We start from the raw sequence: 13,845 nt of genomic DNA, 5'->3' as shown, positions 1-13,845 counted from the left end.
CGAGTTTCTCTAACTGCAGCTGTGAGTGTGAATTACATGTGAGATACAATTCACATTAAATGAATTATAATAGGGTTATAAGAGGAGGCATCATTAATACCTTCGTTTGCACAGGGGGTTCTTTTTTTCAATGTAAGGTGAGACTTCAGTGTCTACATAATTTCTCAAGAAAAATGGTTTGCCTCCTCTTTATTTCAGCAGCTGTGTTTGAATATGAGTTTTGCACAGTTTCATATTTTTCTGACAGGGCTACCTTCTAATGTGTGGCAACTGAGATGTTCTATTTGTGCCGTCTGGATTTGTTTTGGAGAAGAGAGAAGCGTGCTGACACAATTTACAGTGTATGATTTGCAGGTATCTTGCAAATCTCTGCTCAGACTGTGCAGTTGATTCTACTTGGGCGGTCTTAAGGGTTTACGCAGATAAGTGTATTTTGCTTGAAAATGACACAACTATTTCATTGTATTTCAGGGCGAAGGCTGTCGCACTGTCCCACTTTCCGGACATGTAGGATTTGACAGTTTGCCTGACCAGCTGGTTAATAAGTCAGTTAATCATGGGTTCTGTTTCAACATCCTGTGTGTGGGTGAGTATTTCCATTTTGGGAAGTTTTCTTGCTGAAAAGGGCCTTCTCTGCAGCTGGATGTAGCTTGTAGGTGACAGTCAACAAGGTAGCTTTGGTTTAAATTTTCCCCACTGTTCTGTCTATTTTCAGTAACAAGATTTACTGGTGCACTGGGAAATCCCTGCTGAGGTTATGTAGTATGGCTTTCTACCAAGCAGTGAACCATAGAAATAAAATGCATACAATCCCAGGCTTTTATTATGATCTTTATTTTCCTAGTATGTTTCAAATTCATGTTTTTAAAAGAAAATAGATACTCGTGCCAGAGAACTTTGTTCTGAGGTCTTGTTTGGTTAGGTATTGAATTATTATTATAATTCTTTTAACAAAACACCACTCATGCTCCTCTTAAATCACTAAAAGCTATTTTTTTTCTCCTCCCTTCTGTGCATACTTGAATTAAAATAGTGTCTGGCCAAGCCTTGGCTGGTCAGATGATTATCCAAGCTGCCATGCGGTATGGATCTCAGCTGGGGCCTGGCGCTGTAGCAGGAATCAGTGTCTGTCCCTGCAGCGTCTGCCCGTCTCGCAGGTCTTCCCCAGGGTTAGGATCCCAAATGGTCCCTCCTCAGAGGCACTCCTGGGTAACAGAAGTCGTTATCTTGTATGGCTTTGGTACAGTAGTTTGGTAAGGGAGGTAAGGAAATGAATAAAAGAGAATTGATAATTGTCTGATAGGACAGTTGGTTTGGTTTACTGATGCCAGTGCCCTGCCTCTGGGAGCAGGAGGTTATTGTGCGGTCATGGCTGCTTGGAGTGAACCCTGTCTGCAAATGCTCCCAGCAGTGCCTGGTGTGACAGAGAGGAGAGCTGCAGCTGTGGGTCACCTCCTGGTGACTCGTCTTGGCTGGTGATCAGCTCTGCACCGAGGTTGTCTGTCCCCTCCTCTGAGAGATCCACTCATGGTGCGGACCTGGTGTTTGCCCAGGACAGGGCTGAGTCTGAGACCGGAGGAGTAGAGCAAGAGGAGGGGAGCAGAGCCCTGTTAAATGAAGCTGAGAAGAAAACTTTCTTTGACAGTGGCATTCCTGTGAGATGATAAACCTTGCTGACAAGTGGAGGTCACTGTCAGGCTGAGTCACAGTACATGAATGTGATATGACCTAGTGAAACTCTTGTCCCAAAGACTGGAGTCTTAATGATTTCCTTTTGCATTTATGGAGCCGCTGTGTTTTTTTTCTACAAGTTTTGGTATAGCAGTGGATTCCTCCTGTAGTTTTCTGTTCACTTTGATGTGTGGAGAGGAATTGAACACCTCTGCTTTCCTCTTTGCAGGAGAGAAATAGAATGCATTACCACAGTATCACAGTATGTTTGGGATTGGAAGGGACCTCAAAAGATCATCTAGTCCAATCCCCCTGCTGGAGCAGGAACGCCTAGGTGAGGTCGCACAGGAAAATGTCCAGGCGGGTTTTGAATGTCTCCAGAGAAGGAGACTCCACAACCTCCCTGGGCAGCCTGTTCCAGTGTTCTGTCACCCTCACTGAGAAGAAGTTTTTTCTCAAATTTAAGTGGAACCTCTTGTGTTCCAGCTTGATCCCATTAATTGCTTGTTGATCTGAATAACAAAGACTTGCCAAGATCAATGCACATTAGTTATTAATGTCAGCCTTCTATGAATAGTCGTAACACAGACATGGACAATCTTGAAATAAGGAAACTTTTTAGAAAAAATTAATAAACTTCATTAGAAGAAAATAATTTGCAAATCTTGAGGAGGTCAGGCTCTAAAATGCCTTTTAAGAGTTGTCTTGTGATAACAAAGTGAAACTCTTAAAGATCCTGGAGAAAGAAAACAAAAAGTCCTGAAGTCCATCTGTCATTTATTCTGATGGGTCTCACTTGTACAGCAGGACTTTTGGGTGGAAAATTGAAAGAACAGGGAGCAAATGAGGATTGGAGCCAAGAAAACAATAAGTGAACTGATCCCATAGGGCACAAAGCATGATAGAAAGGCACTTCATTGTCCCCCATTTTTCAGCTGTGGGTGGTGATATCTGTTGGAGGAAAAATCCAAAGACAGTTTTGCTCTGCGCCATACTGGATCTGAGCCACCGATTCCTGCAGCTCCAGGCAGAGGAGCCAAGGAAAGCTTCAGAAATTAGTCTCAGCATCACATCCAGAGTGGAGCAATTTTTAGCTCTTCTCATGCTGAAAGCTGTCTCCCCTTTGAGACTAGAGCCAAAGACAGAGTAAATGAGCAAACCTCTCATAACAAGTTAGGGGTTGCAGATGGTTTATCCAGTCTTTTACTCCTCAGCACAACCATTTTCTTCCTAAAGCTTTCCTGATAAAATGTTAGTTGCTTCTTAGTTCAGTGCAAAGGCTAGAGAAGTATTTAATGGCTGAGACCTTCTGTGCTGACTGTATTTCTCAGTGAGTTGTGGGAAAGAAAGAGGAAGAATAGGCTGACGTTTTTTAATGTAAATTTTCTCAGTTTTTGCCAGGATAGATTAGAATTGTATTAGGCTAGTATTCTATTATGCATTTCCCCCTTTCTCCCTCCTGGGATTTGTTCTAAGCAGCCTATTCAGTGCAATGAGAAACAACTATTTTGTGGCTGAAATACCCTCTCTATTCCCAGGGTCTGTACCACAACTGCTTGAGGTCCCTCACTGCAAATGAGTGTGTCCGTTGGCGTGTGGGAGCTCTCACCAGCTGGGGAAGGGAGGGACGTGCACAGGTTTCCTCATGCAGAGCTGCTGTCTGCTCTCCAGCAGGCAGCTTTCTGTGGCATGATCAACTGTGCAGCCTGGAAGTTGCCCAGTGGTTGTTTTTGTGGTCACTGGTGCAACCAGCTGGGGAGAGAACAGGGTTTCTCCAGCCAAAGAGGCACTGATCTCAGCCCTCTCCTGCCCCCTCATCACTGGTCCCCTGGGGCAGACAGCGGTGGCTGGGAGCTGGGTAGCCCTCTGAGGAGCTTCAGCATCTTTTGTGAGCCCATGTTTCTTCTCCTGTGCCCACAGCTGAGCCTTTACCTTGCGATGGGTGAATCATACAGTGTCTCTGTATGCCTGTCAGATGAAAAGAACTATTTTTTCCTCTCTCTGGGTGAGATGGCCTTATCAGGCTGAGCTGCCTCAGGGCTTGTGTCAACAAACCTGCTACATTGGATTAGCTCCCATTTCTTCACATGAAAGGGCTGTGCATGCATATACATTTTCTTTAAGATTGAATTATTTGATATCTGAAGCCACGGTTACTAATCTTGTGAAGGACAGGTGTTGTGCTCTCATGAAAGGGCACTCTTGTGAAAGCTGCTCCGTGCCTTTGAACAGGGAAATACTCCAAGGGCTCCTCTGTCCTCCCACAGAGTCGATTGAAGATTATAGGACTTGGGCCTCCTAAATCCTGAGTGATGTGGAAAAAGGGGCCAGTGAGCAGTTGTTTGTTGTTTCACTTATCATGTACTAGGGAAAATCAAATGAAATCTCCAGGCACAAAAAGGAAGTACAGCCTTTGTGGTGGATAATTCAGCTTACTGCTGTGAGATGCTTAGGATGCCAAAATTTCTATGGAAGGAAGAAGCCCAAAGACACCTGTTTTGGTTTGGGAAGCTGGGAGCTTCCCAAAGGAAGGAGCATTTGCTGTTGGCACAGCTGCTTCTGTTCCTCCACCTTGGCTGCTGCCCAGTGTCAGAGACAGGTATGGTAGCAATTCACCTCCACCTCACGCCTTGCCTCTTCTCAGTCTCTCCCAGAATATCTGGTGTTGGTGTCACTTGCCTGCAAGTGTTGTTTTGCAGTACCGATGGCAGGATCGCTCACTCCTTGCAGCACCGTTTCCGTGGAGCACTGAAGATGCTGCGTCTCTGTGCAGTCGGAGCAGGGAGCATCTCAGGAGACCGAGAGGAGCTGCGGGGAGCCCAGCACAGCATCTCTAGCCTGGCGGACTGTTGGGTGTTAAGGGTGGATGGTGCCTTCCAGGCACTGGTATGGAGTCGCTGCATGTCCAGAGCCTGACTGATGTGGTGTCTCTTGCCATTTTTTTCTCACGTCTCTGAAAATAATCAAATTTAACAGCAAAAACCCATCCCATGGATGGACACACACCACACCTTTTCAGTAGGTGTCAGAGCTTTCTGGTGCAGAACTCTAACAGTAAAGGTCACCGTACCTGCTCTGTCCTCCCCACAGTGCTTTGTCAGCCCTGCTTTGGGAGAGCAAACCGCTGCCGAGTTGCATAATCCCTAAGTACAGTTTTGGAGATCAAATCACATGTGTGCCTATAAGCCTGACATCAGGAAATAATCTCCCTGCCAAGGACGCCTCTCACTCAGTTTACGTATACCGCTGCTTTTTCCATGGTTATTTTGCCTCCCTTAATCCCCATTCATCGTTTTTGCTTTTTGGAGAAGATTCCAGCGCTGTCAGCTGGAACGAGCACAGACTACTTGTCCTTTTCATCAGGCCATCTGTTCCATCTGGACTCCTGTCCTTACAAGAAGCAGTTGGCACCATTTACGTCTTCCAGCCAGCAGAAAGTTGCCTCTGTGTCAGACAGAAACTCCCAGGAGATTCAAAAATCCTCCCTTCTGTTGTTTTGCCCTTCAAAGTAGCTTTGCTCCTCACCTCTGGTCATATTTAACACAGCAAAGCACTTTATTAACTTCTTCAGTTTTTCACTGTCTTACATCACTCCATGAGCATTAACGTGTTTCTTTTAGCTGAGACATTCCTCTCTCTTCTGTCCTCTTCCTTGTGCCATGTCGGGGGGGTTACACAGTGCAGGAATGGGTGTATTTGCTGGCTGAATATAATTTTGAGTGTGCAGACTTCACGTTTGAGATGCCATGTTAGTGGCTGGTGTTGTAGGTGTTGGGTGGGCAGCTCCCACCTAGGGAAAAATGTCTTACCAGTTCAGATCTTCCCCTTCCTAAAGGAAAACCTCAGTGTGTGACTTTGAAGTTGCCTTTGCTGGCCCTGTGTAGCTGGTATGAGGTGGAATATAAAAGCATGTTCTGTTAAAAATTTCCCTGCATCTCTTATGCACTTCTCCTGGCCCCTCTGACAGTTACAGTCACTCTCCTGCTGGAAACAATACATTAGGTTGATTTAAAGTAGTTAATGATAAGCAGGTTCAGGATGTGTTTAAACAATGGTCTTGGCCTCACGTGAACACTTTTCGCCCTAAAGAAGGAGGGAAGCAGAAACGACAGGCTGTTTACAGGGTGTTTGTCTGCCCGGAAACCAGCGTGATTTACAAGCGGCCTTGTGTATCCGCTGCAGAGAGCAGCTCCCTGCCCTGGTCCCCGCTGCTGCTCCCCTGTCACTCTGTCCTGCAGCCCTGGAGGCTCAGGATGTGGGTTGCTGGATGTGACCGTGCTCTGGGGCCTGCCAGGCTTTGGGATGAAGGGTGCGGGATGGCAGCACAGGTGGGGTTTGCAGGCTAGTGCGTGGGTGATGCTCCCGCACCCCACGGCTGCCTTCCCAGCAGGCTGAGCCCCCTGTCCCAAGATGCCCCATCAGGGATCCTGGCATCCGCTGCTCTGTCCCACCCATCCCTTGGCAGAGGCTCTGGAAATGCTGCAGCCTTCTCAGGCTGTTCGGATTTTTGTCTTTTTTTTTAAATGCTGCTGTTTTCCTGAAATCCCTGAGAAAGGCCCGGCGGTCATGCAGGCTGTCTGCTGTTAACTCTCAAAATCCCTGGCCAAAATGTGGCCATGGCTCTGGTGTGCTGTGCTTTGGGCACCTGTTCGCCATTTGGGGCAAATAGTACACCAAAAGCTCAGACTATGAGATTCAAAGTCAACAAATGGCTTGCTGTGATCAGCTACGAATCTTCTGGATGGTCCAGCTCATTCTTCCAGTCACAGAGATAACCTTGTGCTTTGCTGGGTCCCCCTCCCATCCTTGTGTCTGTGCATGCCGGTGGGTGCTGGTGTAGTTACGGCTGATGCATTAGCCTGCACAAGGGACTGCAGGAATGCCAGCTCCCGGTGCTGACTCCCTCTTCGCCCCTTCAGACTGCAAACAGGATTGGTGTGAAGAGCAACTGGATTTGTGGCTGTTATGACCGTAGCTGGCATCAGTCAGGGATGGAGTACAAGCTCTTGGCTGGCTCTGGGCAGCTCTGCAGCTCAAGGTGTACATTGACTTTCAAATGTTAATGAATTTTGCTGCCTTCTGGAAAGAGACTTGATATATGATCCTGGCAATCAGAGACCGCTTAGTTCCCAGAGCAGTGGATGTTTGCCCTCCCCTGTCTGTAATGTACTTCAGCCTTGAGTGAGAGAAGTCCCTTCTGGGGCCAAGAGAGGGGAATTTGACTGCTTGCAGAGGTGAGGCTCGGAGATTTGGACAGGGGAGGATGGGGAGGAGCTTCTCCTTGTTGAATTGAGCATTTCATGCAAGTTTGGATCTGTTGCAGACCTCTAAGCCTACAAAAATAAGCTCTTTTCTTCTGAGTGAAGTAGGAAAATGATGAAGTTGTCTTGGTTGGGAACTGAGGGCTCGGGGAGGGAGGGGAAGGCTGCTCCAGCCAGACACCGACTCCCTGTGGTCCCACAGCAGGCTGGAGGAGCAGCCTTCTCAGCGGGTGGGGTTCAGCTTGAAGTTTCCACAAAAGCCAAATGGGCAGCTCAGAAATTGCTGTTTCCACAAAACAAAACAGCCCTCGCAGGGCAGCAGACCAGACTGCTTACAAGTTTAGCACGCAGTCAGATCCTTTCAGCTCAGAAAGCTGCTCCGTTGTCAGAGCACAGTGAGGGAGGCTGCCCTGCAGAATGTGTGCACAGACGGCTTTGTTTTGTTCTTCCCGGGATGTATCTAAAACAAATTTAAGACTGGTCTCTGGGATTTGTCGCTTCCAGACAAGGAAATACTTCCCTTTTGATAGATGGAATCCAAATATCAGTTTAATGCTGCAGAACTTTCAGAAGAGGATTTTTGAGTATTGTGTAGCTTGTGTAGCCCCTAAGGTATGGAAACCAGATATTACAGAAAATGCCCCCTCCCAGTCTAGAAGGTGGATCCCCCAACTCAATCTGTTGTGGGTATAAGAAACCAACTGCACAGCTTGCTGTAGGACTGGAACCAACTCTCAGTGTTTCTGCACAGAAGAAAACTATTTCAGTGGCCGCTTATTAGAGACCTATTGAACCCTAGCATCTTTTTTTGGTATTGGAAATGAGCCTCATTCCCCCTCCCACTTTTTAATGAAAACAGCATCTTCTGAAGGGTAGTTGTGGGTTTATGCAGGATCTGAACAGTGTTTTCCCCTTTGCATTTTCACCTCTTTCTTTTCATCTCTATTTTCTAACAATATTAATGGTCATTAGACTGTGAAATGTAATTTGCTCGGAATACAGACCTCCCATTGTACATGGCTCTCTGCTTGCCAGACAATCCCTTTGGAGCATGAGATCTGTTTTCATCTGCTACAATTTCACCCTTGTTAACATCTGGAAGCTGAAAGGCCAAACCATATTAATATTCAACGGAACATTTCAACTTTCTTTTCATCCATTAGGGGAAACTGGCCTCGGTAAGTCTACCCTCATGGACACGCTTTTCAACACCAAGTTTGAAGGTGACCCAGCATCTCACTCACAGCCTGGGGTCCAGCTGAAATCCAGTACCTATGACCTGCAGGAGAGCAATGTCAACCTCAAACTGACCATTGTGAGCACAGTGGGCTTTGGGGATCAGATCAACAAAGAGGACAGGTGAGTGAAGGGGGAGAGAGGCTGTATCGTGACCTGGTTTGTTCATGCAGGGTCTCTTCCTGTGCCCTAGTTGGGCCAGACTGTGCTGTAAAGTTCTCCTCCTTCCCTCTTATGGGTTGTCCGTGTTACCTCTTTGGGATGGGGCAAGTAGAAGAGAGGACAGAGGCTGTGGTGTGTCAGCACTGCTCAAGCTCTCAGAGCAGCTTTTCTCATGCTGTCAGAGTAATATCCGCCCTGCTGGCAGCATTCTGCCCAAATTCATCTGGTGGGGAGAGCGGAGAGCTCCAGGGCATCTGCACTTGCTTCCTGGTGCTGTGCTGACCACAAGCTGCCGACCAAACCACTAGTGTGGTCTGGTGACCATTTGGCTTAACAGCCACTTGTGGCAAGACTCTTGCATGTTGCCAAAGGAATCACGATAAACATGCAGCGAGGAACTCTGGGGAGTATCTCTGGCAACTCACATCCCAGTGTGGCTGGAGTGTGGTGGTTAAGGGCTTTGCAATTCCACCAGAGTCCAAGGCCCATCTCCACAGAGACGTAGTATGTGGAATTTGCTTTGTTGTGGGTCTGTTAGATTTTTCTCTTTAGTTTTGTTTAAGATGCACTGATGTCCTTTACGTTGTGAGTCTGACAGCGTCTGTGTTTCAGATGGCCTTGCAAGGGAGTGTCAGGGATTTCCTGCCCCAGAGCAGTGGGCAAAGGTGCTACTGAATGGAGATGTGTCTTCCAGCTGCAGGACTTGGGGTTGCGAGAGCAGCAAGCTGTTCGCTCCCTGGGTGCAAGAAGGGTTACATGCTGCTGCGAATGAGTCTGTGTTATCCTTCCTTTTAAAAGTCTCTCACTCTCATATTTCAAAGTCTGAGAGCGCACTTCCCCTGGAGAGGATGGTGCGTCTCCTGTCCTCTGCTGGGTCTCTAGTACTGTATTTTGTCAAACAGGCTGCTAGAGTCTGATGTAGGACTGCATCTCCTTGTCAGTAGTGCAACTTTTAAATCTCATACAGATGGGGAGGAAGGGCAGTTGAGGGAATTGGTCTTGGGAAGTGAAATCTAACAAGCAGTTAGTTTATTAAATGCAAGCAAAGGAGCACAGTTTACCTCTCTGACTGCAAAGTGTACAAGTTTTTTTTTTTTCCTTCCACCAAAGCTATAAGCCCATCGTCGAGTTCATTGATGCTCAGTTTGAAGCCTACTTGCAAGAAGAACTGAAGATAAAAAGGGCTTTGCACAACTACCATGACACCCGGATCCACGCTTGCTTGTACTTCATTGCTCCGACAGGCCACTCACTGAAATCCCTGGACTTGGTAACAATGAAGAAGCTTGACAGCAAGGTAGGTGTGTTTAACTCTTACTGTGCAGCTTTGCCATGTGCGTGGTGGAAAGGCTGCGGCTTTTTCAAGGTGCATCTGCCCACCTTGAATAGCCCTTATGCTAGTGTAGATGACTGTAGATTTATTGAGCACTTAAGTTTTTGTAAGGTATATTGCAGACTTGGAAAAACTTCCTGGAGCAAAGCTGAGAACTTCTTACCACTCTCTTCCTTTCTAGGTGAACATCATTCCCATTATTGCCAAATCTGATGCCATTTCCAAGAGTGAGCTGACCAAATTTAAGATAAAAATCACAAGTGAACTGGTCAGTAATGGGGTCCAGATCTACCAGTTCCCAACAGACGATGAATCAGTGGCAGAGATAAATGGGACAATGAATGTAAGTGACTCGGCACTTCCTGCTTTCTCAGAGCAGTACTATCACTGTAGGCATTGGTGGCCCATTTTGGGGTGCTTCTTAAATCCAGTTTCCCTTTTATTTTGTGTTTTAAAACCAGAAGATTTCACAGGGATCCAATCCTTGCAGTGTCATCCTGGGCTAGCAGAGCCTTGTGGTGGGCTACCGCTGCTCTGGTGGGCTTTTCTAGTCAGAAAACAGACTGTGTTTTAACCCCTTCCCTCTCCTACTGCAAATCTGTTGAGGGACTTGTAGAAAATGGGACAGATGGTGAGGCTTGGCTGTGCAGGGTGAGGATGGTCCTGGGTTATGAATTAATCAGATGGGTATTACCTGTCTGGTGTGAGGGGCAGGCTGTCTACGGATACGCACCTCTCTGTTCCTCAGTCTGTGTTTTTTGCACCAAGCAGTTTTGCTCTCCTGGGCTGGTGTTTCCTGCAAAGCCCTGCCTCTGTGGGCATCTCCTCTTGCCCGTGGCTGTACTTGCAAAAGAGCCCCTTCAGCTGGCTGACTCTGGAACTCCTGTGTGCACTGAGTTCCTGTTTTGTTATTGATCAAGTTACTTAGGTGGGTTCTTGGTTGGGTTTGGCCTTTTGGCTCTGGTGCTGTTGGCCAGAACAGATGGACAGGGGGATAAAATGAGCCTGGTTAGAGCAGTGGCTTCCCTTGAGCTATATCCAAGTGCTGATGTGAAAAATAAAACAGAAGGGTGGGACCAGAGGCCCATCCGGCCCAGTGGCCCTCCTCTTGCCGAAATATCTGCTTTTGGTCACTTTTGGATTATATAAGAATAGAGGGAACGTGTATGATGTTTCATTTCACCCACATACTTCTGCAGCATCTAACTCCGTTGAGCTCAAGGGTTTCTCTGGATTTCTGTCCCATGTGTCACCCCAGCAGTGAACTTCCAGGATCCTGTGACAGGGAGTTACACAGCTTAACCAGCAACATCTGAAAAACAGTACTCAACTTGGGTCAGACAAGTCTCAAGGTGCCTGCAGGTGGTTGTTCTGGCTCTGGTGTTCCCAGTATCGTGGGTGCCTCGTCTGTGGCTCCCCGAAGATGGAGCAAGGTGTCCCTTGGACCCTCTGTCAGCACATCCTGACCATAGCCTCATTTTCCAGAAGGCTTTTTACAGGAAAGCAAGTAGGGGAAGTTGCTTAACTGCTGTTGATGAAGCATAGGTCCTGCTGATGTGCTTTCATGTCGTCTCTCAATCTAACATTAATGGTTGTAGGGAGGCCTGAAAGAAGCATGAAGTTTGTCCTAATGCAGGAGCTGTCAGTGGTGGTTTCCTGGTCAGAGTAGTTTTGTGATGGGATCTTTCTCAGTGCTTAGTGCTCCCACTGTGCAGAAATACAGTGGAAACGAACGTGCAACATCATCCTCAAGGAACCAGAGGTGTGATGGCAAAGGGAGGAGTGCTCTCCCCTTGGTCCTTCTGAGGGCAGAGGTAAACCTCTGCTCATCTGTGAGCCATTTACGTGTCTTCTGGCAGGGAATTGCTGTCTCAGGTCATAGACATTTCTGGGTTGTGTCAGCCACTGCACAGAATGATTAGCTCTTTAAATCCTCCGTTAAACTGATACAAGTCATAATTACCAAGTTTATGAGGACTAAGCAGGCCAGAATCTGCATCTGATCAAGGCAGTTTTGCAGACCTGGAAAACTTGTATACAAATACTGATTTTATGAGCAGCAAATCTGCTTATGCTTCAGGTCAGGAGATGAGCTTGTGGAGGGATTGAGACAGTAAAAGAGCCAGGATGGGTTAAGTTTGTGACTTAAATTTGTTAATTTTGGTCATGTTTAAGATTGAGGAATGGGAAACTTTGATTTAAATCAGTTGCCTTAACCTTTGTGTTTGTACTTCTCTGCAGAGTCTTTGTCTGTTACAGATCAACGTCTTTGAAAGGTTGTAAATGGAGTCTTCATGCTTAAGTAGTGCCTCTTGCTGACCAGCAACTTCTCTGGATCAGTTTTGTTTGTTTGTTTTTAATTACAGAAAAAATTGAGACTGGCCTTTTGATTACTTGATGTTTTGCTTATAACCTGCATTAGTTGTATTTTGCATGAAAAGTAAAATTAGGCTTTAAAAAATGCAAACTCACTTTCGTATGCCTTTTACTTTATTGTAGCCACTTGTGCTGGATTGATTAGGACTTTTTTTTCCCAAGGTATTTTGCATTCCAAATTGATTTACTAAACAGGGAAAATATTGCTTGATCTGGCAGGAGTTGATTAACTGAAGGATTTAAAATCTGGGCCATGATGATCAGAAAAAAAAGTATTTAACCATGAACAAAGGCATCAAGGGAAGTATTTAGAAAATAATCAGATTAAACAAATCTTTGGAACAAGATGCCTGATTTTCCTTGAAACTGATTTGGTCGTCTTGAGAATCCCACCAGGCTTATATTTACAAGTTCAGAGAAAACACTGTCCAAAATTCTTTAGGTCTCTTCCCACCTGGATTTTGTTCTTAAATAAGAAAAACAAGCTCTCGCATTCTTTCAACTCCCTATTGGCTTTTCCATTTTGAATGATTTAGTCTAATTACTGAAGAAAATATTCTCCCCACACCTGCTAGTTAAATGAAACCACAGGCAGCTATATGAGCTGTCCCACCTGGCGGGAGGTGGAATTTCCTTGCTGGTGGAAGAAGGAAATCCCCAGCACTTTCTCCCTGGGTTGGTACCAGTGGAGGAAGTGACTCTGCTGGTGATGGTAACCTGGCCCATGGGTGGTTGAGGTTCAGGCTGTGCCTGTGTGGCCGTAGCGCGGTATTTCTTTCACTATCTGAGGTTTGGGGAGTTTGCTTGGCTGCCTGAGTTTGGGGAATGAGAGGAACGTGAGGTGAGGCTTTCTGAGCCTAGCGAGGTGCCAGGAGTGTTTCTGTTCCAACTCCGCTGAGCTTGTACTGGGTGCATCTCTTAGTTTCTCTGCAGAAGGCAAAAAGTATCTTCTTTAGTAAGAAGTGACTGGTTTATATTTTGGAGTTTTTGAAAAGGAAATTCCTCTTGTTCTTAGTTTGTCTTTGGGTACTTGTAACGCCCACACTCTGTGGAGTGTGTATCTTGGATTGAAGAGTGTAAAAGGCAGAGCTGAGGTAGCAGCACAGCCCTGTTCTGCTGTCCCCAGGACAGCTCCTCATGGGTGTGATCCCTGGATTTGGCCTCCCTTGTCAGCCATTGAGCAGTAGTTGCATGTAGTATCAACACCATGAGGATTTTTATAAAGCCATTGACACTCCTTTGGGTTTCTTAGGAGCAGTTTTGATAAAGGAGTGCTGCGAGAATTGGGAGAAAGGGTGCTGAGGATGACCCCCAGTGCAGTGCAGGAAGCATGTGGGGTGTTAGTGTGGGGCAGGCTGGGCACAGCCGCAGGGAATGCAGGGTCAGCCTGGGGCAGAGCTCAGGGCACGCTGGCGATTTCAGCCCTTCTTTACCAGGGCCGAAGCAAGCAGGGAGGAAAACGCTGTTACTCTGGGGTGAAGGAGGGACTTCGATCTCATGATCCGGTAGAGCGACTTGTCTCGTGCTCCAGTGTGAGCTGAGGGAGTGGTTGGGGGGATCAAATCGAGAAGGCTCCAAGACCTCTTCTGTTGCTTCTGTGCTTGTGCAGATGCTCTCCTCAGCCACGGCAATCCCTGGGACAGCACCGCAGTCAGAGCCGCGCAGCACCTTGTTTGAGCTGTCGTTCTGGTGCCAGTCTTGCACTGGCTCATCTCACCTGGGACCCTGTGGCTGGGAGGATCAGCCAGGTAGAGGATATAGAGTGGTAGCACTAACAAGGTTTCCAAAAAGGACCCTCCCTTCTCC

General features: G+C 46.9%; 1 protein-coding gene across 5 annotated transcripts in view; it reads left to right on the top strand.

The window, feature by feature from the left end:
• SEPTIN6 (septin 6) overlaps positions 1-13,845 on the top strand; it is a 30,079-nt gene that overhangs the window by 6,489 nt on the left and 9,745 nt on the right. For all 5 annotated transcript variants that reach the window (XM_082062293.1, XM_082062291.1, XM_082062295.1 and 2 more), the window contains exons 2-5: positions 472-586; positions 8,096-8,291; positions 9,441-9,627; positions 9,845-10,006. In XM_082062293.1, the coding sequence (XP_081918419.1) occupies positions 472-586; positions 8,096-8,291; positions 9,441-9,627; positions 9,845-10,006 (660 nt within the window). The remainder of the gene's footprint in view (positions 1-471; positions 587-8,095; positions 8,292-9,440; positions 9,628-9,844; positions 10,007-13,845) is intronic.

Source organism: Streptopelia decaocto (assembly GCF_964273445.1).
Source record: "Streptopelia decaocto genome assembly, chromosome: 10".
Lineage (NCBI taxonomy): Eukaryota > Metazoa > Chordata > Aves > Columbiformes > Columbidae > Streptopelia > Streptopelia decaocto.
This window is presented reverse-complemented; position numbering and strand designations above follow the sequence as displayed.